Raw genomic sequence first — 25,458 nt, 5'->3', positions numbered from 1 at the left:
GTTTTTATATTATTATTATTACTGGGATAGTGTTTTTCTATAGAGAAAAAGCTGAAACAAGAATGTTTTGAAAGTTATTTTCATTACTATTGTTGGTCGTGAGGGCATCCCCAAAACACGTTGATCGACACACATGTGACATGTGGTTCTCACAATAATAAGTAATAAGGTAGGATAGCATTTCATTTGTAGTGTTCATTTGTAAAAACTAAGCATTTTTAATATTTATAATAATTACATGTTGTCAATTGGTTTGTACTCAGAAAGAGCTATTTATTGTATTCAGTATTCACGTAATTGACAATCAACAACATAATAAAACAAGCACAGCAGTTGAGTTGTCATTGATAAAACTGCAACAATGAATGCTGCATGCTGTGCTACTGCTAGGCCTATATCCAGCAATGGAGGAGGGTACTGTAACTAGATCCATCCTAGTCACAGACAGTGAATAGTTTTGTACTAGTAGTAGTACTTTACTATAATAAAGCTAGAATGGCCCTCTCTGGAAAGAAGACCTAGTAGATGGATTCCTGAGCCAGAGCTTAATCGGCATATTATATGTGACATGGTGCCGTGTGAAGTATATTTTTTTGGAAACATTTTTTGTTTAATAATTATTAATTAATAATAATAGTGATTTAAGTTCAACTTCAAGGTTCCTGGCTAACTGTACTTGCTCGGTTTTGTTTCAATTATATGTTTTTTGTTTTATGGCAATAATAAAATTTCTTTTTAGGTTGAAAGAAAAATGACATCTTTAGCCACTCAGTTGAAGCAACTAGCCCGTCCGCAAACAGAGGCTGTACAGCTACGAGAGGATCCGCAACGAAAGTCCCTTCTCTTTGACCCGAATGAAGCAGCACGGCTAGACAGAGAGACTTTCTATGACATAGGTAATAACATTTGGTGTCTTAAAGCCGGCACACACCGCCTAATATTACCCATTATTACTAAACTATAAACTAACCAAAAAGTTTGTACGTAGAGCTACACTGATGCAGTGCCGTTTACAAAATTGAGTTATTGTTTTTTTCTTCAGGTATCAATGGACTGCAAGAGTTAGTAAATCTAGATGGCAGTTTTGAGGAGTTTGAGGCTACTTTGTTTGATGAAGCGTCAAAGTCTCTTGAGAGATCGGTGCAGTCGAAGGAGTTTAATGAGAGCCTTGATGAAAAGATTAATCAGTTCCTGCTAAGACTGATACCATATCTGCCATTGAAACAGGCCCATAAGGCCTTGGAGTGGCTTGTTCATAGGTGTGTTTTTAGTATGACATTTGTAACGAATAATGTTCCCTCTTTCTATGAATATTGGAGGAACTATACATAGTTTTAAGAACAGAATTCATGACAGTTGCAATTAGTCTGATTCAAACCATAATTACCGTACTTCCACAATCCAACCTACATCAGCGTTGGTGCAAATTGTTTTTTTAGGATATTGTAGGTTGGTTTTGTGGAAGTTGCTTTATATTTATATTTCTGGTGTAATTGTTTCTCTTCTTGTTTTTTGGATGTGGATGTACTATCCAAAATAAAGAAATGAATGAAATTAATTGTGGTTAACATTAGTGTTCTCACTAGCATGATAGGTAGACATTAACAAATCCAATTTTTATTTTATCAATTTTGATATTTAATTTCAGATTTCATGTGTATCATTACAACATTGAAGGTTTAATGCGGTGTATCCTGCCTTACTATGAAACAAACATCTTTGTACGTATTCTGCAGTTGATAGACATCACAGACCCAACAAGTCATTGGCACTGGCTGCAACCACTACAAGTAAGTTGAAATGATGAGTGGTTATTTTCCCTGTTTAAAAAAGTGACTTTTTGACTCAATATTCTTGTTTGTGACTCAGAAAGTTTCGCTGAGTGAAAGTGTTACACTCTCTAGGTGGAACAGTCCTTTTATGTTTTACTAGGCAAGCAAGATTTTTTAATCTTACCAGGCAGCTCAATTAGTCTTCTAGTCAAGTTACTAGGCTGTTTGCACAGAATAGAACTTCTTATGGTAAAACTTACTATTCGGTTAATAAGTCTTACCAAAAAAAGTCCAGTGCAATTACTGCTTTAGTCTATTTTTTTTAAACATGTAGTTTAATAATAATTCTCAGACTTTTTAGGATTAACGTTAAGTCTTAAAGATTGTTGGAAACATAATTAAAACAAAACAATTTTTTGGCGATGACAAAACAAGATAACTTATAGCATACATCACCGTTGTAGTACTGTATTTCCCATGATATTAAACACATAATTCTTATATATTTATAAATATTCTGTTTTTAATTGATTTTATAGACTGCAGGTGTCCCTTTGTCTAGGACAGTACTTCTAAACCAATGCTGCAGTAATATTAGCTTTTTAAAGTTTGTGGGTGATATTCTTCTCAAAACAATTAAGGTATGTTACTTCATATACATTTATTCAGTTATTATGACAGCAACAACAACTGGGGCCCACACTAGAAGCAATAGCTTGTCTCATGAGGCCGCCTACAATACAAATGTTGACTGTTACTTGGCATTACACAGAATGTTCAGTTGCAAGTAAGCTCTGAAGTAGCAGTTTGTTTGGTGTAAGCCTTGGGTAGCACCCATTAAGACGTACTTTGTATTAAGTTACTTCAACCTTACTTCACTACAGACAATTTACTCCTGAGAAGTATCAAGAGTATTTGTTATTCCGCGTTTACAAGGAATGTAATGATATGCAGAGTTTTCAACAATTGATATTTTTCTAGGCTCATACTACTCCAACTACAGATAACAAGTCTAATTTACTGAGAGTAGTGATTGGATTCTATGCCTCTACATTTGTCGGAGCCTTAGAGAACCTTCGCATAGTCACTGAGAATCATGTTTCCACTCTTATTCCATACCTGTTAAAAGGCCTGAAATCCAAGATGGTGGATTACAAGGCAGCATCATACATGGTGATGTGCCAGTTGGTAGCTAAGGCAACATTGAAAGAAGAATTGTTGCATCCGCTTATCAACAGCTTAAGTAAGGTGTGTACATCTTTAGTTCAATGACCATAAATATATAGCTTAGCCTACAGTAATAATAATACTGTCATAATATCCTAAATTGATAAAGCGTCTAATGTTGTGAAACCCGTTTGTGAAACACTAATTGATATTGACATCATTTCATGCTTCTTTTTGAGTCCAAACTGATATCAATTTCCAAAAAATATCATTTATTTTTATTATTTTTTCCTACAACAGCACCTTGTTCCAAGTTTAGGTGTTGAAGCCATTGCTTGCCTAGCCTCCATATGCCAGACGCAAGATATCACGTTGCTTCCAGACAAGTAAGTCTTTCACATGTTTTACTTTTGTACAGTTAGTAACCCTATGTTCACTTTGTGTATGCCTGGTTCCAAAGTGTATGCCTGGTTTCCACTAAAGCTCTGTCTACACTATCAAACTTTATGTGACAAAAAAATGTGATGTGTCCATATATGGACATGGTGATGTCATAACACTAACATTTAGGCATATCACTACCATATTTTGGCACATCACACTTTTTTTGTCAAACTAGTTAGATAGTGTAGACAGAGCTTAAGACGCAATGCAAGGATGTAAACACAATGCTAGTAACTTCATGATCACAATCACACATGATGTTATTTTGAACAACTACCGCTTGTCATTGGTCAACTCGCTTACATGCTTGCGTTGCATCCTAGTGGGAACCAAGCCTTAAATTCCAAACTTTGCACATTAAACAACATTCATTCAACTTTTAGAATAGTGAAACATCTTCAATGCGTCATTAAATTCTTGCCATGCCAATTAAAATTTTTTTGTTATATACATTATTCCCAACATTATCATGTATAATGTTACTACTAATCAGGACGTGCGTTTTTCATCGCTCTTTATTAAAAATGGTTCTTACCATAATTATAATACAAGATCTAAAGACAAAATGAGACTCAGACAACGTAATCGTACTTCTACTAGTTTTACTGTGTCATGTGTGGGACCCAAATTGTGGAATGACTTGAATTACGAACTACAAAGTACCAAATCAATATATATATTTAAATCATTGTTTAAAGAACATTTATTATCATTTTACAAATAATTTAAAAATAATACTTGTTGCAGGATTTAGCTTTTTTATTATTTATGTTTTAGTTTTTAGGCTAGTTAGGGACGTAGGGGGACACAACTAATCAAGCTCTTTTGAGTTTTTATGTGTTTCCTTTTCATCTTTTTTTATGTTCTCATATATTGTTGTTGTATATTTTTATGATTGAGGATGAATAAAGAATATTTGAATTTGAATAATTATTATTATTGCAGAGCCTTCAACACCTTCTGTCGGTTTCCTGGTCTTGTACAGATTCTTCAACGTTTATCTAGTGCACATAATATCGAACCACTGATGGCGCTCTTTTTACGTCCATTAATATGTGCAGCTATCGAAGAAAATGCTGATGAGGATGATGACTTGGAGGCTATCAAGTATACCGCCCTCTTGGAGAAGATAATGCAGGATATTTCCTTGAATGTTTCCTCCGCCAAATTAATTGCCAGGTTATTTATATGCTTACATGTTCAATTGATCTGTCTACACTATCAAACTAGTTTGACAAAAAATGTGTGATGTGCCCAAATGGTAGTGATATGCCCAAATATGGTAGTGATATGACGTCATCGTGTCCATATATGGGCACATCACATTTTCTTGTCACACAAAGTTTGATAGTGTAGACAGACTTTACAGTCTCTAATTGTGATTCTAAACAATCTATTTTACTTTTTAATATAATGGTTAAGGTGTATTTTAACCGAATGATTACTTTGTAGTTATGCTTATTTTTTTCACATTCATATTTTTTAGTGGTTTACTAAATGGTTACATTGAATTCTGCTCGGAATTGGATGATGCTGAGATTATTGCATTAAAACAGCGGCTTTCAAAGATCATGCATATTCTTGAAAACAGGTAAGTTACGACATTTATATCCAGTGAAATTACAGATACGCTATACCTCCCAATTACAACTTTTCAATTGTTATATACATACAAATAAACTTTCAGTTTAGTTTTATTTCACACAACATATTATATTATACATTTGTACTTATAAATATTAAATAATAATAATAATAAATTTGATGACTTTTAGTCTGAACCTCCAGATAAAACAAACAATAAATATGGTGATGACTGAGATAAACAAGAAGAAAAACAATACATGATAAAATTTAAACAGACAATGCTAATAAATCGTTTAGACTATTGCAGTACAATTGTTGTATTGTTTTTACAATTAAATATACAGTAGTATGAGCTTCCAATAATCGTAGATTCTGTTTTCAGAAGAGTTGATTGTATATTACATACATATCAACACTCTGAATATTGAACTTTATTAGTATTATTATATTATGCCTAAAACCAGAATTATGTTACCCAAGACTGACCATCCCAACAATCTAAGGTCGCTCATTAGTTTTCAATATTTGTTTAAACCTATGATGTGCAGCATAACACTGTTAAGCCTATAAATCAGACTGAATCGTCATTTTTACCATTTTTGTTTTCTTGACAGATATGCTGTTGCTATGGATGATGTAATGGAAAGGTTTCATTCCTCAGAACAAGAAAAGAAGTCCAAAGAACTGGCCCAAGATTTCTTGGGACTTTCATTGTCAGGAATCAAACATCAGGTATACTTACTATGATTTAAGAATGATAAATTATCAACTAATGGTAGATTATTCTCGGCCAGTTGATTTATTTATTAACCATCTTTATAGAGGATCACCCGTTCAGATTCTTCATAAAAAAGAACTGCTATTAAGGGGGCCTCTGTCAATTCAAATAATTCCAATGAAAACATGAAAATCCAACATTACATTAAGAATGCCAAAACATAGCAAAAACTCATATATGTTAAAATTTATTTTTTAAAGAATTATTATTTAAAATAACATCTCTGAGTATCAGCGGGCTCAAATTTACTGGGTACTACCCACATGACTTGTGTCTGAAAAAGTTTTGTGGGTTGGGTGGGAGGAGAAGGAAAGGGAGGGACATGGGTAAAGAAGTAATAAGAGCAGTGTATTTGGGTTACATTTTGTGTATCTAGTCTAGTAAAGTAAGTGACCTGGTTTACGTTGGTTCAGACCAAAACAAGTTGGGACAGCAAACAATGATAGCAAGAGTAATTTATGTCTTTACTTATTTTTGTAGGTTATTCCTGAGTCAGAAACAAGTTTGGTTCTAAGTTTAAATCACCCTCAGGCGCATACAAGAGAAATCGCAGTTAGACGTCTGTTGAAAAACATCAAAGCGGTAAGCACTACAGTTCTTACATTCAGTAGACAACTACCATATTTTATTTATTATTTAATTGTGTCTTTTATGTGATAACACTTTCAGTACCGATTTTAAATGTGTATCACACACAGTACATTACAGCAAAACATACATAAAAGATACACAAATATTCACAAGAAATTAAAAAATACTATAATAATGTTTTCTTTATGATTTTATATGAAATCAAAACTTTCAAAAGACACTTGTAACAAAATTTAATCATTTTTCTATTGTAAGAATAAAAAGTATAAAAATAGACAGACCACATGTTATGTAGTGTTTTTGTCTTGTAGGCTGGTGAACTGGATGAGTTCTTCGTGACTGCTGTTCTTGCTCGAATGCAAGATGATGACGCTAATGTAATACTAGCAGCCTTATGGTGTGAAGAGGTCAGTATCAAGGGGGACACATTATAGGGACTATCTCAATTGTAATAGATTTCAGGTCGCCAATCCTTCAGCCATCCTTTTGACATGGCTGACATATACTACACTTGGGTAGCCCCTACTCTTCTAAAAGATGCACTGGATTTTTTAAGTGCATACAAGCCAGATTTGTACATGGGCCTCCAATTTAAAATCCTTATCTGAGAAGACCTACCACCATATTTATGGTTGAGGAGTGCCTTGAACCTTAGTCGATAATATGACTATTGCAAATGACCTTAACCACTGTTACATTATGTATAAATAAAACTAAATAAAAATAGCCCTGTTTAAACAAATTAATTCTAAACTTGATTGACACCCTTGTAAATATTTAGCACATGTGTGATGTTTGATTTTCAGAGCCTGCTTTGTTGCTTCCCTTCTGAACAACTGTTTGAAGCTCTGCTATCAATTCTAACAAAATGGCGAGGACGAACTGACCCTATTTGGTATGTAGTCACAATAATTGGCTGTCTGAACTCTCTGATAATCGGTCAGCAAGTGAGTGATTCATTTGAACATAATACTTTGTTTTTTTTCATAGGTTTAAAGTTGGCCATAGAGTCTTAACTTTACTCACAACCTCGAATCTCTGGTCAAATAAAACGGACATAGTAGACCGGACAATGATAGCCCTCCTGCCATACCTGTTTCCTACTGTTGAGAATTTTCCAGTTCGCTTTAAACTGATTAATGTTATTGTGAATGCTGCCATGACAACCCATCATCATTTATTGAAAAACTTGGCCACAGGTATGTATGTATTTCCATTTACTGTACATTGCATAGTTTATTTATTTAGGCTACCATAGATTTTGACCACTGGGTATGGAACGCCCAAAATGATTCAGAGTAGTCTTTATTGGGTTAGTTTCAGCTATACAAATGAATGTTTAAATGTGATGTGTATGGCATTCAACATAGGTTATAATTCTATTCATATTCATGGATTTAAGTAAAAGATCCTTTCGTGATTCCGCAATTAATCACATATTCTTATTACTTGGCAAAATAGAATTTTGCCAGGTATAGTACTTGTTTTGCTTTATTATGATAGCGTCCACAATTTTTAAGTTATAATCCTGAATTGTTGGGTGTTAATAGGTATATACTTACAGAAAATGCTTATTGATTTTCAGGAAAATTGATATATTGGTCACGTCACAAAAGATTATTATATTAAAATCTGACTTACCTGTATCTTTCATATGAGATATTAAATAACACGCCCTCTGTATTCTTTTAACATGGATCAAAATATCAAGTAGTGAGCCCTCTCTCTCCAAATAAAGTTTTCCCTGATATATCTTGCCACATAATTCACTCCTGAGTACTTTCATTATTTATTTTAAGTATACCTAAAGTATTGTACTTATACTTGTATATTTTGTTTGTATTGTTAACAGTTGAGAATAATACATTTTACTTTACTTCTTTTTGAAAAATTATTTGTGCTTATTCTATGTATATATATTTAGTTTATGCTGATTGTGATGGCAAAGCATGTAATGATGACGAAGTTCACAATATAACTGAATCTCTTGTTAACCTCCTCGGACACAACATGGTTACTATGAACATGGAAGACAATCGGAGAATTGTAAGTTTGGTATCAACATTTTAAGTGAATGTATTTCTCATGCTTAAATACAACAAGCAACTTATATATGATGATTTATTATTGTATTTTAGAGAAAACTTATGTACTGTAGCGCTAACGAAGAAAAGGGAAGCGTACAAGCTATACAATACATAATCACCGCTATTCTAACCAGCATGATACAGCAGAAAAAGGATGGAACCGAAATTCTAGCTATTTGTGATGAATTTATCACCTTTTTAGAACCAGAAGTATTAAAGATTACTGCCATTAAAGGCAAAAAGGTATGATTAGGTGTACTGTATAATATCATTACAAGCTATAAGGGATCATTTAATAATTTTCTGTTTTAGTTTATTCCAAGACTAAAACTGCTAAAGAGAAAGCATTGGCTGGGAGTGTGTGGGATACAAGTGTAGGTCCTGGTATGAATATAAACAAAGATACTTTAATCCATGTATATATTAAGAGGGCCCCTGCATATCAGTGGGCTAAACTGGAAAGATTACCCTGGTTGAAATAAAATAAAAAATGGTGTGTTATACAAACTTAATATCATTTGTATACAATTAATAATGAATGAAATTCATAAAATTCATTTTATTTGACTATGATTAACATTTGATTGCTGCTCAGCACAAAGAGACCCTAAAAGGGTTTTTATGTGTCATTCATACCACATGTCACATCTGTATGCTTTCTTCTTTCAACACAGCTGACTGCAATTATTGAGGAGGGCCCAACTGCGCTGTCTTCCAACTGGGCTGATGAATGCCTACCATCCAACTTTACATCTAATCTTAGTGTTCGTCTCTTAAGCAAGAAAAAAACCAAGGTCGTTGGATCACACTTAATTGATGTGGGACTGGCCGATGTTACTCTCTGGTCTCTCAGCACCATTGTTAAAGTTATTAATTTGCCAAAAGAATTTTCAGGTCGTAAGTAAAATTATTGTTTCCCAACAATTTATAATAATTTCTAATTTACCATAGGTTTAAACAATGTATCTAACACCAATATTTTAACTACAGTTGTGTACATTATTTTTCTCTCCACAGCTGCCCTCATGTGGTCAGACTCTGAGAATGGTGATGTTAGACTCTATTCCAGTCTTTTAAAGCAACTCTTTTCAATGTTTATGTCTGGTGTGTCAGACAGTCGAGCCGCAAAATTCTGCCAATCATTTAAAGACTTGTCCTTACAGCTTTTCAAGGTACGCTTTTGCTTAGTCGAAAATGATAATTAAAAAAATATCATAACATTTATGTGTCAATTTCTGTAGCCTTACATCACAAGTAGGGAATACGGTTGAGTAGAATATATTGTATATAGTGACGTATGTTGCAGTTTAACAACATTATAATATTAATAAAGTAGCGCACTACACTTTTCAGTAAATATAAAACTGTTTACTTTTATTTTTTTTAAATGTATGTTTTAACTATATGAGAAAACATTTTGTAAGCATGTAACCAAATAGTATGATGTTTAAATGCACAAGAAACCATGGGCTGTGTTCATCACTAGCATTAACATTCACCACGCAAGTGAATTGATTTAAGTGAATATTTAGTATTTAAAGGAATTATCCTACTTAAAGGTGACTGGTGCATGAACAATACAGGTATAACCAATATTACACACTCAGGTGACACAGTGGTATGTATAGTGTACAGTAAAACCTCCTTTGGAACACCCATTTTCAGGGACACTCCTAGGTGTCCCATTAATAGAGGGTCTATTTGTGTTGTTATATCAAGGTAATTCAATTCAAGTTTTTCTTCATGGCCAGGTACATCTATCAAATTCATCAGTCTTGTGGGAATTCTTTTCTACTATCTGGCTTGACAATTCCAACACTACATCAGCTAGAGTGATCACAATCCACAGTTTGAATGTTGCAGTTTCAACAGTAAGAGCACTGGCTAATGAGCAAGTGCATGATCTGCTTGCAGCTGATTCGGTTGGTAAGTAGTGAAGCTGGCCAAAATTGTATGAATACAACATTTGGTCAGATGTTTTGCCCTACTCTGACGTAATTTGTACTTTATACTAAGTACATTACTTGCAACTTACTTACTGGCGCTGATGGCTAGGGTAATTACGTCAGAGTAGGGCAAAACATCTGAACAATAACTCTCTGTTGCAGTAATACAATTACAACCAATTAAACAACATTTCAATATCTGCTGTTCTCTCATACTACTTTACCATTTTAATTGGAATAGTTTAGTATATTTTCTAATTGTACCCATATTTACAGTTTTTCCAGCCTTACTTGGTGTTCTCTGTAGCCCGGTTGAACCAATACGTAAGGCAGGGGTGAGCCTCTTACATGCCTTGAAGGAGAAGGTTGAGAAAGACTGTGTCGCTGCCTACAGCCTACTTGTAAGACATCTGAATAAGAGAAGAGATGAAATTGTTGCAGATGCTAACCAGTTACCTCAAGTATGTAGTTAAGAGCTTTTATAATTTAAAATGAACTGTAGAAAAAGAAATGGCTTCCATCTTGAAATTAAAGCAATTTTCACAGAAAGATTTAAAAAGGAGAATTACAAAATGTTAGCATTATTTTAAATCTCCATTACGCTCTAGGATGCAATGTAAAAATTTACACGCAATTCACATATGGTTGTCTGTCAGAATAAAATGCCAATTTCTAACCTACAGATATTGAGTGTGTTTATAAACAAACAGTCAACATCACCCTCCAAAGGAAACAAGTCAGCTGACAAGCATGCTGCCTTCTCTGCACTACTTCATTGTCTTGTTGCAAATCTGCCATCTTCTCTCAAACATGCTGTTCTTATTGCCTTATGTAGCACTGATGAAAAGGTATGTTGTTCTTTTAAATATTGTTTTTTTTTATCATGAATTTCAGCAATTCTCGGTTAAAATGTTAATGATTTAAATTATGTTTTTTTTCAAAGGTCGTTCTAACTCATTTGCATACTCTGCTTGATGACCTCCTTTCTAAGCTAGTGGAAAATACAACACTGAGTTTAACAGATAGTTACAACCTAAGCCTGATATTGGAACACTTCACACCTAACACAGCAGAGCTGATGACTGGGCCCTGTCAAGACAGCTACATGAAGGCCTTGGGTGTAGATGTTCCTCTAGCTGGTGGATTAGGAACACCACAAGAACTTGCTCTTAAACAGGTATTATACAGATTGTGTTTCTTGGCTTGTAGGCTAAAGTTTATTACAGTGACACCAGTAATGCACAAAGTAAATTGTGTATGAAGTTTCTTGAGCAGACGCTGCAACATTTACATAAGAATTCTTTGATACAGTTGATTGAAATATACTCCTATTTGATTATTTGCTCGTTTCTTAAGCTGAGTCTACACTATCACACTAGTTTGAAAAAAAAAAACGTAATGTGCCCAAATATGGTAGTGATAAACCCAAATATGGTAGTAATATGACATCATGTCCATATATAGGCATATCACATTTTTTTGTCACATAAAGTTTGATAGTGTAGACAGAACTTTAGTCAACAATGAATCAATTACTTATTACGGAGATCAAGATGATGAACACAGTCCTCTAACCATCCATGCCCATATTTCCATTACATAATATTGTAGATTTAAGTAACCATTTTATTTCTTCACTTTCAGCTAACTAAGCCATTCTTCGTGGCAATTGACTGCATGAAAGTACAAGAACAAATGCTATCTAAAGTGCTAGATGTTGTTATGTTGTCTGATAACCCATCAACACAGTCTAATTTTATGAAGATGCTCAAAAAGGTGTGTATCAATTAAATAATTATAATTATACTGTATAGAAGTAAATCAGGAATGATAGATATTGTTTACTAGACTGTCTTGTAATTGTAAAATCAAAATATATTGAGTTTTAAATAGGGTTTTATCCAATTTTTTCTGCTTTTTAACCAACGTGTTAACATATCAATATTCTTTTGTATACAGCTTCCCTTGAGTTCAAAACATCTTAAGAATGAATTCACCAAGTTAGAAGCAACCACGAAAGGTTCAATACGTGAGACTCGCAAAGCTAGAAGGTAACACTGAACCTGAAACACTATCTTTTATAATTCTATGTAATATAATCTAGAATTGTATAATTTATAGTATGGCTAAAAGCTGAGATTGGTAAAAATGTAATTAAATTTGTGAAACTCTTTCATTTATTTGTCTTGATAATTTTTTTAAGTCACTCAAATTTAGGACCGCAAAGACACTGGTTATATACTAAGAGTTTATGCTGTGTTAAGACAATTAGAAATACCAAATTAATGCCACTTTTCTAAACATTTCATTTTTTATTCAGACTCTAAACGTTTTATTTGTTATTCAGACTTACTCAAAGCTCTGCTAATGAGCAGCATATACTTGAGAAAGGAACTATGCAACGTATAACATACATTATTGAAATCATACAACAACGTAAGATTAAGTATATAGAAGATGCCCAGCTTCTTATGCCTTGGTTATTTGCTGTGCTTCAAAGGTTTGTAAATGTTTATACAAATTGTGTAAATATCTAATAATACGAATCAATCAATCAAAGTAACATTTATTTCTCTTCATAATAAGTTCATAATAATAAATTAAAAATAATTTGATTAAACTAAGAGTGGCAAAATTCCAAAAAAAGCAAAGCTTGTGTAATGCAGCCCATAAAACAGGACAACATGGAAACTGGAAACAGGACGAAAACTGTAATGAAGACTTTTAGTTTCAAAGTACTGAAAATTCTAAATAAAAAACTACAATAAGTGAAAGATGATTACACATAACTTGATAAAATGTGTCATTTCAATTTAAAAGAAAAAGTCTTTGATAAAGCACTTTTGATGGGAACTGGTAGTTTTTGACCAGTGTACTGAATGCTATGTTTAAAAGAAGTAGATTTGTAAATAGGAATACCTATTTTCAGACTTGTTTTGTATGTTTTGTTTTATTTCTCATCAGATGCTTGAATGTTGCCTTGAAGGAAGAACTTTCATCAGTGGAGTATCTTCAACAACTGGTTCTGACATTATTACAAAACCTCTGCCTTCATCTTTCTGATGATGGTGAGAGCATCTCTCCTGACATCATAAGTGAAGATCAAATCAATGTGGAGCTTGTTGTACAGTGCGTCAGAGCATCCAATAACCCTCAGACGCAAAATCATGCACTTCTTTTCCTAGGAACTTTGGCCAAACTATTTTCAGTAAGTTGAAGCAGATAATTGATATGGAAGATACTGTGTGTTAATGGAAATTTTATTTAACAATTATTTCACAGTATATGATACAGAGCTACATACAAGATTTTGATTAAGGAGATTTTGAATATCTGTAATTTTTTGTGTTTTTAGTCTTTTTTTTTCAAAATGTGGTTCTTGGATCATTTCCTATTAATTGTAGTTTTATTCTATGTTATTTAAGTTATCTTATGTTAATGAAAACATTAATTTTTATTTATAGGAACGTGTCCTCCACAACATTATGTCGATTTTTACATTTATGGGGGCGCACTTACTGCGTCAAGATGATAATTATAGTTTTCAAGTCATTCAGCGTACAATTCAAACGATTATACCAACTTTGGTCAAGGTAAGAAAATTTAAATGAAAAAAAAAGTCTTTCAAAATCTTATATTAATTGCAAATGTAATATGTTATGTTCATTAATAATAAACTTACATTTTTACTAGCTATCCAACTCAACACCAAATCAACTGGTGTAGCTGGTTAGCCTGTCAATTGTTAGAAATCTTACTTTTACTCCATTCAGGCAAACGACAATCAAACATCAGAGGGTGCTCTGACATCAGAAAGCGATAGCAATGTTGCTATGGTGTTGCGTGTGTTTGTCGATGCATTGCCTCATGTGCCAGAGCACAGACAAATGATGTTGTTCACTGAACTGATTACAACATTAGGACACAAACGTTACCTCTGGATGCTTGTAGTTCTTTTGTTGACAAACCAAGTGGAGAATTCTAGTGTTGGTGGTGACGGAAAGGAGGAAGACAACCATAAGGTATGCAGTTAAAGACACTAGACCTGCAGTTTTTGACGTTTTGTTAAAATAATGCATATATATAACTTTAAAAACATTAAACCAGGTCATTTCTTGTCTTAGATGTGCGTGTGCCTAAGTAGTTCGCGTCGAAAGTTATCTCGTAGACGTTTCTTAGCTATTTTTACAAAAAAACGTAGGTCTAGTGTCTTTAAGCTTAAGGAAATATATGTTTTAAAAGACAATTTGTTGGGTCTCGAAGATAGGTGTTTGTATTTGATTATGGAAGAATACATTAATATCAGTAGGCCTAATAACAATGTTGCTATCTATATCCTGTGTTCATTAATTTTTGTAATGAATTTTTAATTTCAGTTTTCGCATGTTTATAAGTTACCATTGTCGCTCTGTCACCAATGTTCAACAAGCAGTCAACTAATCACACTCACAACTCTTGTTAAGTATTTGCTTACACTACCGCAAGACAAACCTACTGGTAACTTCTTTTTAACAATTTGTTTATTTCATACGCATGCAACAATGACTAACTTAATTAAATTACAGGATGGATAAACTATTTTATAATTTATCGTGCTTATAAACTAAGTCTCATTTGAGGCTTAGGGAGTGGAGTTGAAAGAGTCGTGAGTTACAACCCTGTCACTAGGTCAGGATTGAACTCTGGACATTGGGATTGGAAGGCAAGCATGTTAACCACCAAGCTACAGCTCCACTACCTTCTAGCTCTCTTTGTAGAATAATACAATAGAGTACAGCAATCTTCATATTACTATCTTCTAAAATAGTGTTGGTGTAACGCCAAGGGTCCTGGGTTCAAGTCCCGTCACATGTCAGGATTTTTTCTAAGGACAAAATTACTACTCCACTCCCAATGACTTGTAATAAGACTTTATTTATGTAGAGCATCTTGTGTATATGTTTGTCTTGTGAACCTCTGGGAGTCCCTAATGATCAGCAATTGCTGGATGGATCACTCATTAAATATGGTAAAAAAAAACAAAACAAAAACAGTTTTAATTGCAGATTTTGTAGTAATTGTTGATTATATAACATATTTTTTGTAGAACCAGCCACGCCAAAAAGAACCAAGAGAACATTGAAGGGGCAAAAATCGCAAGGCAATGCGGATAATGAACTATTTAGTGTTGCAAATCACTCTGCCAAACAGCTAAGACAATTCAAATTCAACACTGTAGGCTTCATCATTATTCATTTGGGTTCTGATGAGTTCTTAGGTCAAGTTGCGGACATGTCACAGTATGACGTTGAAGCATTGAACCCTCTTTATCAATCGTAAGTTTGTTCATATTTCGGTTTTATGTAATATTTTGATGATAATGTATGCTGTTTTTTGAGGTGTAACAAATGATATATTGTTACTTTGTTGTGTCTAGCCTAAACAACCTCAGTTGTAGATTTAATGAAATTTCCTTTCATTTGAGACCAGACACAATGACATTTGAGGTCACTAACCATTGACCCCTCCCCAAAAATGTCCATTCCCCACCCCTCACACAGGCTCACCTTTTTAAAGTAAATTTTGACACCCATACCTCATTTGAGACCAAACACGATGACATTTGAGGTCACTGACCATTGACCCCCCCTCCCTTCCCCCAAAAAATGACCGTTCCCCACCTTTCATGTAATTTTCGATTTCCAATTTAAATTTTATTCCAATATGATTTCAGCTTGATAGACACAACTCTTCATTTAATCACCATGTCTGCTCGAAGTATGGAAGCTGATGCTGGAAAGCCTACTGTCAAATTCTGGAAAGCTATGATCCACAAGGCATATGGTATTATGGACAAGGTATATATATATATATTGGTTTTTTGTGATTTGATTTAATTTTGTGTTTAAAATTAGTTGAATTTAGAGAGGTTATTCCATGTCTTTATACCTCTTTTGTCAAATATGTAATTCATTTATGAAATAAATACATACTGTAGTAAAAAATACATGATCGCTTCAACCTTGTGTGTCTAGTGGAGAGACGTTCCTTGCTAGATTATTGTAGAAACAAATATAATTTAGTAGAGTCGATTAATTATTGGGGTGTTCACTATTTAAGAACCTATTACACATGCCCTGTCCACTGTGCAGTCAAAACGTTCATTTAGTTACATCCCTCAATTTACAATGGCATATTTTGTAATGTGTGAGCTATTCGACGTCCCTTGTTTGACGTCCAGAGCAGAGGTGAACAATAGACTATCCATTATTTACGTTTTTTTTCTATTAAACTTTTTGGTTCATTTTTGGGTATTTTTTATTGTTTAATATCTATAAAGAAATTGTGTACACTGGTATACTTTGAAGCAACAATTATTACATTATAAAGTCTGATTAAATTAATGTCTTCCTTATAAGGTGAATTCTCTATTATCCATGGATCTGTTTGTTCGTGTTGTGTTGGGACTTCTCAACAGTCCAACTCCATCAGTTAGAAGAAAGGCTCTTCAACTGCTCAACAATAAAATATTGCAACATATGGGATCAATGGACGAAAGTCAGGTAACATACATCATTTTGAAATTCGATAAACATAACTATTTATGAACTTAGTATTTACACAATAGAATAATAACAAAGGACAAAAGTGTAAAACCGTTTAATTTTAAATTATTCAGGTATTACTAGTGCTAACGCTTCTTGATCAGCTTGTGTTGATTGCAAAGTCGGTACCTGATGCATCGGTTGAACACGAGGAGAGTTTCATCAACCAACAGACTGCCCTCTATAGTTTGAAAATCATCTGCAAGTTGGCTCGTGCAGGTCATCCTGAGCAGTTTAGGCCTGTGATAAGTGAAGCCATAGAGATATTGATAAACAATACAAATCAACAAGTAATATTTTAATTGTTTTTATTCTTTAATTAGATACCATTAAAAAATATTAGACCTTTCTATCCAATCAATGAGAAATTATTATTATTTATTTATACTGGGTGACCTCTTCAGTCAAAGACTGGTCTCCCAGAGGGCCCAGTTATGATCAGTGGCTGTGTGTGTACTAGTGCATCGGGGTGACCCCCTACTCGTCTCAAAAGATGTACTAGGTTCTTTAAAGTGCACATGAGCTAGATGTGTACATTGGACCTACGGTTTATAGTCCTTATCCGAGAAGACTCGTTCTACCACCAGAACAAAGGAGCAAGTGAATCTCGAACCCTTGCCAATGTTATGGCTACATAATTTTCTTAACCGCTTGGCCTCTCACTCGCTCGTGAGTGAGCATTTTCAGATTATTCTGTGAATCCTTAAATATTTTAATAGTAAAATAAATCATACATATCTGTTGTTTACCCACTTATTATTATTTAGGTTGTCTCTAGTGCTTGTCTTCTTCTTGGTGAAGTGGTTCGCTCTATGAAAGCTCACACAATTCCTAGTATCCCTCGATTTATGCCATCACTCTTGAAACTTCTAGAGGCCAAGCAAACACCTGTAAGGTAAGATACAATGGGCCATGCATATCGCTTGAAATTTGTGTACCTTGTAAGATAACCAGGGGTGGATCCAGTCGGACCTCTCTAATACCCTTTTCACATCTGCAAAATGTAACAACTTGTAACAATTTGTAACCAGGTTTGCATAGTGTGAAACAACTTGTAACAATTTGTAACCAGGTTTGCATAGTGTGTCTGCAAACTTTAAGACAATTTCTTCGGTGTGTTTTTCTCCTGAGAAGAGTGAAGTATTTGTATATTCGCACGATATTGAGGGCTTTTTTTTTATGAAAGCACTTCTTCCAAATGTATATTTATAATATTGATTGTGTCTATGTGAGGTTGTATTTCAATTACTTTTTTCAGCTCTGATCTCCATTTAATCAGTATATTGATGGCAGTCTATCGTGTAATGGAAACCCTGCCTCATTTTCTGAATCCATATCTTCTTCAAATCACTCAGCAGGTAAGAAATATGCTTTACATACAGCCGTTGGTATGTCTACAGTTAGTAGAACCCATCCTTTGATACATTCTATTAAGGGGACATTTTCCTGTGAAACAGGGGTAATTATATATGCTTTATTAGGGTGGGTTAAAAGGTGTCCCTTTAATAGGGGTTACATTGAAACATTTTCTACTTGCAAATATAATTAGGATTGTTATGCCTAAAGTCCTGCTTGCTTAAGTTGTTAAGTTAAGTGGTTTGATACAATGCACAATTTAAATGAATAATTATAAGGTTTGGTAGTATATGAATTCAGAAAATGTTGATTACGAAAGTGTGTAATAGGTTTTAATTAGAAAATTAATAAACAAATAATTTTGATGAGTCTAGTTTTATTTTATAGGTATGCAAATTTTCTGTTAACTCTGAAGATCCCAAGAGTCAACTAAATGTGAGAGTAAAGGCCATAGGTCACCAACTAGCAGTATCTTTAGCTCCTCGTGTTTTACTTCCTGTTATCACGCAAGTTTATGAAATCTTAGTAACCACTTCTCAGGTATGAAACTTTTCACAAACATTATCTTTAAAGGCCAGGTGCGAGCAAAAAATTTCTATTGATCACACATTCCAATAATTATCAATCTATAGTTTCTCCTATGTTTCATAATTTTTGGAATTTTATTTGTGTTACATGGTCTTGTTGAATTCTGTTTATTCAATTCAATTTGAAAAGCTGTTAATTATTCAATTCAATGTCAATTCTATTAAATAAATTAATCATTCAGAAAAATTTATTTAAAAAAAAAGAAAAGAATTAGAATTAAAGGAAAATAAAAATGACATTCAATTTAACAGTTATTATTTAAGTTATAAATTAATTATTAAAATATACAAACATTTTATTAATTTATTTTTTTACAAAAACTTATATTCAGACTGGAATTGGATCACTGATGGGTATGTTGAAGGAACACATCAGCACAATGGATAAGGACAGTCTTAAGGCACAGATGACAACACTTCAAAACCTCTTCATGAATGCATTGGACTTCAGGGCTACACATTCAAAGGTATTTATTTCAATTTTTCAGTGCAAAATCCATTTTTATAAAATTGTGATTTGGTTGTACATTTTACTATAGCTAGTAATATACGACAGAATCTAGGATATCTCAATTATGAAGCCGATTTTCCACTAGACAAAAATCGTTCTACACTCCCCACTACAAGAGTGAATGGTTACGATTTTCATGTTCATCGTGTGTATGTTCAGCTTTTCGATTCGCATGAGTGCTCAGGAACGCATCATAGCTTATTTCCTGAGCTTTTTTTCACTTCACAAAAACTAGAAACAATTCGAACTACTAATTTCGCTGAAGCGAAAAACTCAAGGAACTAGAATTTGTCGCAGAGAGGGATTTGTAAGATGAAAACATGAATACGTGTTGAATCGCGTGAACAAATTCACCTAGTAGAAAATCGGCTTGAGGTTTATAGGTCCATGTGATGTTTAATGCTAATTTTGTATTGTCTGTTACATAGGATGATCTCATAAAATCTAAAGAAGTGGAAGATGACATTCTAAATGCTTTGCAAAGTCTTGTGATGAGGCTATCTGAGGTCTCCTTCCGACCAATGTTCCTGAAGCTTTACAATTGGGCTACACGAGAGTCGGAACAAAAGGAACGACTGCTAACATTTTATCAGATGACTGATATGTTTGCAGAGAAAATGAAAAGCATTTTCACATTGTTTGCTGGTCACATGATCAAAAATTGTGCTGAACTACTAGACAGCTGTAACAAGAATAAGTCTAGTGAGTTGATATTAAACATTGAGTTGCATATATCATGTTATTATGTATAATGTGTTTTATATACCGACACCTTTCAATTCACGGCATCTGATTGGTTAATTGCTGGTCTATAGTTATTGCCATGCCCTCGAACTACAGACCGGCTAAACTGCGCTGTCTGTTTCCACTATCTTCTTCTCTAATACAATCAGATCCACACGCACGACGATTGCGTAGCTAGCCCTAGCCAAGCCTACGATGATTAACTTGTATATGAGCTAATTTAGAGGATTTAGTAAGTTAGCAGCCAGTTAAAATATGAAGAAACAAATAAAGTACGAATTATCAAATGCAGTTTGAAGCTTCTTTGCAGCAAACTGTAGCACTAACTAGGCCTACCCCAACCAAGTCCATATTTGCGTTCGCTTCGGCCTAGCCTAGCCTAGCCAACCAAATTGGGTGGTACGGTATATAAAACAAATATTTACTGGGCATGGTTAAAAATATAACCCATGGTTAAAAATATAGCCCAAGGTGATCTGGAGACGAATGTAGTAATGTAAGGCCTCAGTTGTGGCTGTTGCATTATTTAAAATTTGCCTGATTTTATTTTGTTTAATCACTGAAATGCATAATTACAAAAAGAGCTATAATCAATCATAATGCTTGATTTGAAACCTTGTATTATTTCAAAATACATCACACTTGATAAGTTATTACAAAATAATTCAAAGTATTAAATAAAAGATGCAAAGCCTAGAAAAGACCAAATAAGCTCAAGAGAGCTTTAAGCCTGGTTTCACCAGAACAAAATAATACTAATAATAATTGTATCAAATAAAATTAAACAATACTTTAATATAAGTAGAGAAAAGAAGGAGGTGGATTACATCATCTTACAATAAAAAGTACAAATTACAACATCAAATATAAAATATTAATCTCTTATGAATTTTAAAATGTGTTTTAAGTTAATATACAATATGTTTTGTTTTTGTCATTTCAGATGAATTGTTGTTTGAAGATGCTAAGTGTAATTTGCTGTTACAATCTGTTCTCTCAACTTTACATAAAGTGTTTCTGTACGACAAAGAAGGTTTTGTTAGCAAAGAAAGATTTGATGTTCTTATGATGCCATTGTTGGACCAGGTTAGTTTAGTAACTTTTTTACTAATAATATTGGTTTTTGCAGAATAGGTTTTAAACTCCAGACCTCAACCCCACATCCCACTCCCTCTTTTCAGATGCATAACCTTGATTTATATATATACAAATTGATATTTAATATCTATTCTATATCAATATTTTTTTTTTAATTAGAAAACAAATGTTAGATTGAATGATTTTTTTGTTCTTTTTCGTAGGTTGAGAACACTAGGTTAGGTGATGAAGAATATAAAACAATGATTACATCACAGTTGACCCCATGTGTTGCACAGATGATGGCCTCGGCTCAGGACACCGGATGTTGGCAACCACTCAACTACCAACTTCTCCTCAAAACACGTAATTCAGACCCAAAGGTATACTTCTTCTTAACGTTTTCCGTCTTCCAACATTACGCTTTCCACATTTGTTTCCATTTTTGTCTGTTTATGGCAGGATGGTTTGTTATTGTGTTTGTGTTTAATGTCCTTGTAAGTCTTTCTTTATTTGATTCATCCAGTTATTTCTTGGTCTTCCTACGGGTCGTTTTACTTTCCTGTTAATTTCCTTCATTGTTTGTTTGATTGTGGTATCATCAAAGGTATACACATTACAGAATTCGACTAAACCACTTTCTCTTATAATGCACTAACCTCTGACCTCTGTAATATTTGTTTAATAATAGGGAACTTTTGATTGCTGACGACCTAGTTACTTTACATCATGTTAATTCTTTGTGTGTATGCAGGGGCGTTAGGATTTGCTTCCTATATTCCTCAACACCTTTTTTTAGGCCCAGTTTCCGACCAATTACACAATTGAAAGCTTCCAAATAAAAGAACTGGATTTGTTTGAAAATAAATCCATTGACCCCTTTCTTGATTGTTATCAATGTTTCTGTAATAAATATTGTTTTATATATTTTTAATCCATTGCATTAGTGGCGGTTTTTTCTGCTGTCGAATGTAACTGAAAATAACTAATAATACTGTAGTTGATATAAATGTTGCGGTACACCACATATATTAGTCATGAGGACGATCAAAGAATATTGATTGAAACGTCGAGAAATGCAACAGTTCTCTTCAGAACTAAAAAAACGTGGTGTACCACAAAATTTATATCAACATTTAATTTCGCCATGCAAACCCTCAAACAATATAATAATGTAGTTATAAAGAATGAATTCCTGCATGCAATAGTACGTTTTCAACTTGCAAGATGTTTTAACAATATAACCAATAGAGTAATATTTATTCACTCTGTTTTCTCTATTTATATTATTTCTTGTTTAAGGTTCGTTTTGCGGCACTGGTAATGCTCGAAGAAATTCACAGACAACTGGGTGAGGAGTTCCTTACACTCCTACCAGAGACGTTGCCATTCTTGTCAGAACTTTTAGAAGGTAAGACCCTTAAACCGTTTCCAATAAATTCATAAACATAAATATTTGTTTTTATTTGTCCTTGGTTGCGTGCCATGAATTTGGGTGTTCTGGTCGATGTTCACTGTAAAGCTTAACTATAATGTACTGTGGTTGCAGCAAAGCAAATTTTTTCTATATTACCGCTTTTACACTGCCAGCAAAAATGCGAAAATGTGTAACCCGACCAGGGACGCAGAAATATAGGCTGGTGTAAACGATGTAAAAAGGTACCCGGTCGCTGAAACACCCGGGTAAGTGATGCGGAATGTATTCAGCATCAAGTCAACCCGTGTGTACTTGCTTGTTCGCGATGTAAACAGTACTCTGTATGTTTTCACAGTTTGTTTACTATCCTCGCTCACTATAGTATTTAATTTACATACAATTAAGATAAGACTGATTTTGTTTATTGGCTTATTTAATAAATAAAGCGTATGGTTATTTGTTATTCATTTTTATATAATGAAATAATTTTTTTTTTTGTATTTCCATAACAAAAATATTGTAAGAGGTAGTCTTACAAGGGTGTCTCTTCATGCCCAAGAGGGCGATATCTCGTTTAGTCCAGAACATTCACACGGGTTGGTATTTTTCAGTGTAAGTACACGCAACCTGTGTCATTCCCGGGTTAATGGAAATTTATCCGGGGACAACACAGGTTTGTTCTTAGTGGTTCTCGGTGGTGTAAAAGGGGTTCTTTTACCAATCATTTCTAATATCTGGATCCAAACTACATTGAAATTTCTGACTTATTTAATTTTCTTTTTTAGATGAATCAACTGATGTTGAAATTCAATGTCAGAAGGTGATTGGAGAACTTGAGAACACGCTAGGGGAACCACTTCAAAAATATTTTTAACCAAGATTATTTCTGTATATCATCCTGGTATTGTTGATAAAACAGGGAAAATAACTAACTTTACAAGATAGGGTTATATGAGCATTCTAAATAAATTCATGTGATAATGAAAGTCACAAAATAGGATGTATTGTTGGTGAGGTAGAATTATTTTTTCGACGGGTCACTTACAAGAGTCACAAACTGCTTGTAAAAAAACAGCGAGGAGTCCGTGGAATTAGTTGTTCTCAAAACAGACCAGTTGGATAAGCAAGAGCTCTGTCTATACTGTCAAACTTTATGGGACAAAAAAATAGACATGATGATGTCATATCACTACCATATTTGGGTATATCACTACCATATTTGGGCACATCACACTTTATTTATCAAACTAGTTTGATAGTGTAGACTTTAAAGAGCAAAAAGAGTCAGTCAGTGGTCCATAGTCTTTAACAAATTGTTTCTTGTTAAGGGACCGCTCTCTATAATCTTTTGGAATAAAAAAAATATTCAATTCAACTTAGAATAATGTGGCCTTGGTCATTGACTATTTTGAACTTATTAGTACATTTTTTCAAAGCTTTGTTCATTTAATTCAATACAGTACTTTTAAATTTGGTAAGTCACCATGTATTCAATGATAATTTAAAACAGTACTGTGACATACTTGATATTGGCTGTAAAAAAAGTTAATCACATTAATAGAAAAAAAAAAGGGAAAAAAATGTTTTTACCTAAAAAACTGTAATTTAAAGCAAATTGGCTGCCAGCCAATGAGTTTTTGGTTTAATTTGTGAAAACTGGTTTTTTTCTACAAAAGTGATTACCTTTTTTAAACTACACAATAATCTATTCAAATTCTGATTTTATTAAGTTTTCATGTTTTTGGGGGACAATACATCTTTAACAGTTTTTGAATATTAAGGGTATTTCCCTTACCTGAATGGTGAATACGGCCACTGGTGCGCATGATCGGTTTTATTTGGATCAAATTACGGATGAATGGATCGATGATGAGGCTTGAACCAGAACTAAATCCTACCATGCGTTATCGATGTTGTTTTCTCAACACGTACTATGATAAGTAAGTCACCATGTATTCAATGATAATTTAAAACAGTACTGTGACATACTTGATATTGGCTGTAAAAAAAGTTAATCACATTAATAGAAAAAAAAAAGGGAAAAAAATGTTTTTACCTAAAAAACTGTAATTTAAAGCAAATTGGCTGCCAGCCAATGAGTTTTTGGTTTAATTTGTGAAAACTGGTTTTTTTCTACAAAAGTGATTACCTTTTTTAAACTACACAATAATCTATTCAAATTCTGATTTTATTAAGTTTTCATGTTTTTGGGGGACAATACATCTTTAACAGTTTTTGAATATTAAGGGTATTTCCCTTACCTGAATGGTGAATACGGCCACTGGTGCGCATGATCGGTTTTATTTGGATCAAATTACGGATGAATGGATCGATGATGAGGCTTGAACCAGAACTAAATCCTACCATGCGTTATCGATGTTGTTTTCTCAACACGTACTATGATAAGTAAGTCACCATGTATTCAATGATAATTTAAAACAGTACTGTGACATACTTGATATTGGCTGGAATGAAAAGATTTGTTGGATGAGCTAAATAAAGACTAACTAGAATTTAATTCGTCACTTTGACGAATTATAGGTGATCATTTTTATAATTTTAATGAAATTAACATTTTTTAAACATGCACGTACGTTAACATACGATCGTAAAAAGTTGATGTACGCCATCCTATGACATGATGCATATACAATTATAGTGCTGAGTTGTACCTATTATGTGTCATATATATGTACAGTATTATACTGTATATCTATATACAGTGTAGCATAGGTGAAATTACGGGACCCACATCATGTTTTTTGGTATGATGGAATTATCAAAATAAACTTGAAGATGACAATTTCGAA

General features: G+C 33.5%; 1 protein-coding gene across 2 annotated transcripts; it reads left to right on the top strand.

Moving 5' to 3' along the window:
• The first annotated feature begins 150 nt into the window (after positions 1 to 150).
• Positions 151 to 23,613, top strand: LOC144844550 (HEAT repeat-containing protein 1-like). Of its 2 annotated transcripts, none has more exons than XM_078701505.1 (42): positions 151 to 169; positions 740 to 896; positions 1,043 to 1,259; positions 1,649 to 1,790; positions 2,312 to 2,413; positions 2,754 to 3,020; positions 3,240 to 3,325; positions 4,329 to 4,562; positions 4,870 to 4,974; positions 5,585 to 5,702; positions 6,229 to 6,330; positions 6,651 to 6,746; positions 7,146 to 7,234; positions 7,330 to 7,538; positions 8,264 to 8,385; positions 8,478 to 8,669; positions 9,101 to 9,323; positions 9,444 to 9,598; positions 10,178 to 10,352; positions 10,649 to 10,833; positions 11,056 to 11,220; positions 11,316 to 11,549; positions 12,017 to 12,148; positions 12,332 to 12,423; positions 12,720 to 12,872; positions 13,337 to 13,580; positions 13,837 to 13,965; positions 14,146 to 14,394; positions 14,749 to 14,869; positions 15,459 to 15,687; positions 16,086 to 16,209; positions 16,771 to 16,914; positions 17,031 to 17,246; positions 17,724 to 17,851; positions 18,215 to 18,314; positions 18,700 to 18,852; positions 19,232 to 19,366; positions 19,839 to 20,112; positions 21,098 to 21,240; positions 21,456 to 21,614; positions 22,534 to 22,642; positions 23,434 to 23,613. In XM_078701505.1, exons 2-42 carry the CDS (start codon positions 752 to 754, stop codon positions 23,520 to 23,522), a joined length of 6,486 nt encoding a protein of 2,161 aa, XP_078557631.1. In that variant the 5' UTR covers positions 151 to 169; positions 740 to 751; the 3' UTR covers positions 23,523 to 23,613. The 2 variants fall into 2 exon arrangements, with proteins under 2 accessions (XP_078557631.1, XP_078557632.1); XM_078701506.1 differs by lacking the exon at positions 151 to 169 and adding an exon at positions 210 to 251.
• Positions 23,614 to 25,458: the final 1,845 nt, after the last annotated feature.

The sequence above is a fragment of the Antedon bifida genome, chromosome 6 (genome assembly GCF_963402885.1).
Source record: "Antedon bifida chromosome 6, ecAntBifi1.1, whole genome shotgun sequence".
In the NCBI taxonomy this organism is placed as follows: domain Eukaryota; kingdom Metazoa; phylum Echinodermata; class Crinoidea; order Comatulida; family Antedonidae; genus Antedon; species Antedon bifida.
This window is presented reverse-complemented; position numbering and strand designations above follow the sequence as displayed.

What these genes read in the sequence shown, in the direction of transcription:
- LOC144844550 (XM_078701505.1), top strand. Translation starts at nt 752, where the DNA reads ATGACATCTTTAGCCACTCAGTTGAAGCAACTAGCCCGTCCGCAAACA. An exon ending in AAGAACTTGCTCTTAAACAG is followed by an intron (nt 11,550 to 12,016) that starts GTATTATACAGA and finishes CTTCACTTTCAG; the next exon opens with CTAACTAAGCCATTCTTCGT. An exon ending in CTTTGGCCAAACTATTTTCA is followed by an intron (nt 13,581 to 13,836) that starts GTAAGTTGAAGC and finishes TTTTATTTATAG; the next exon opens with GAACGTGTCCTCCACAACAT.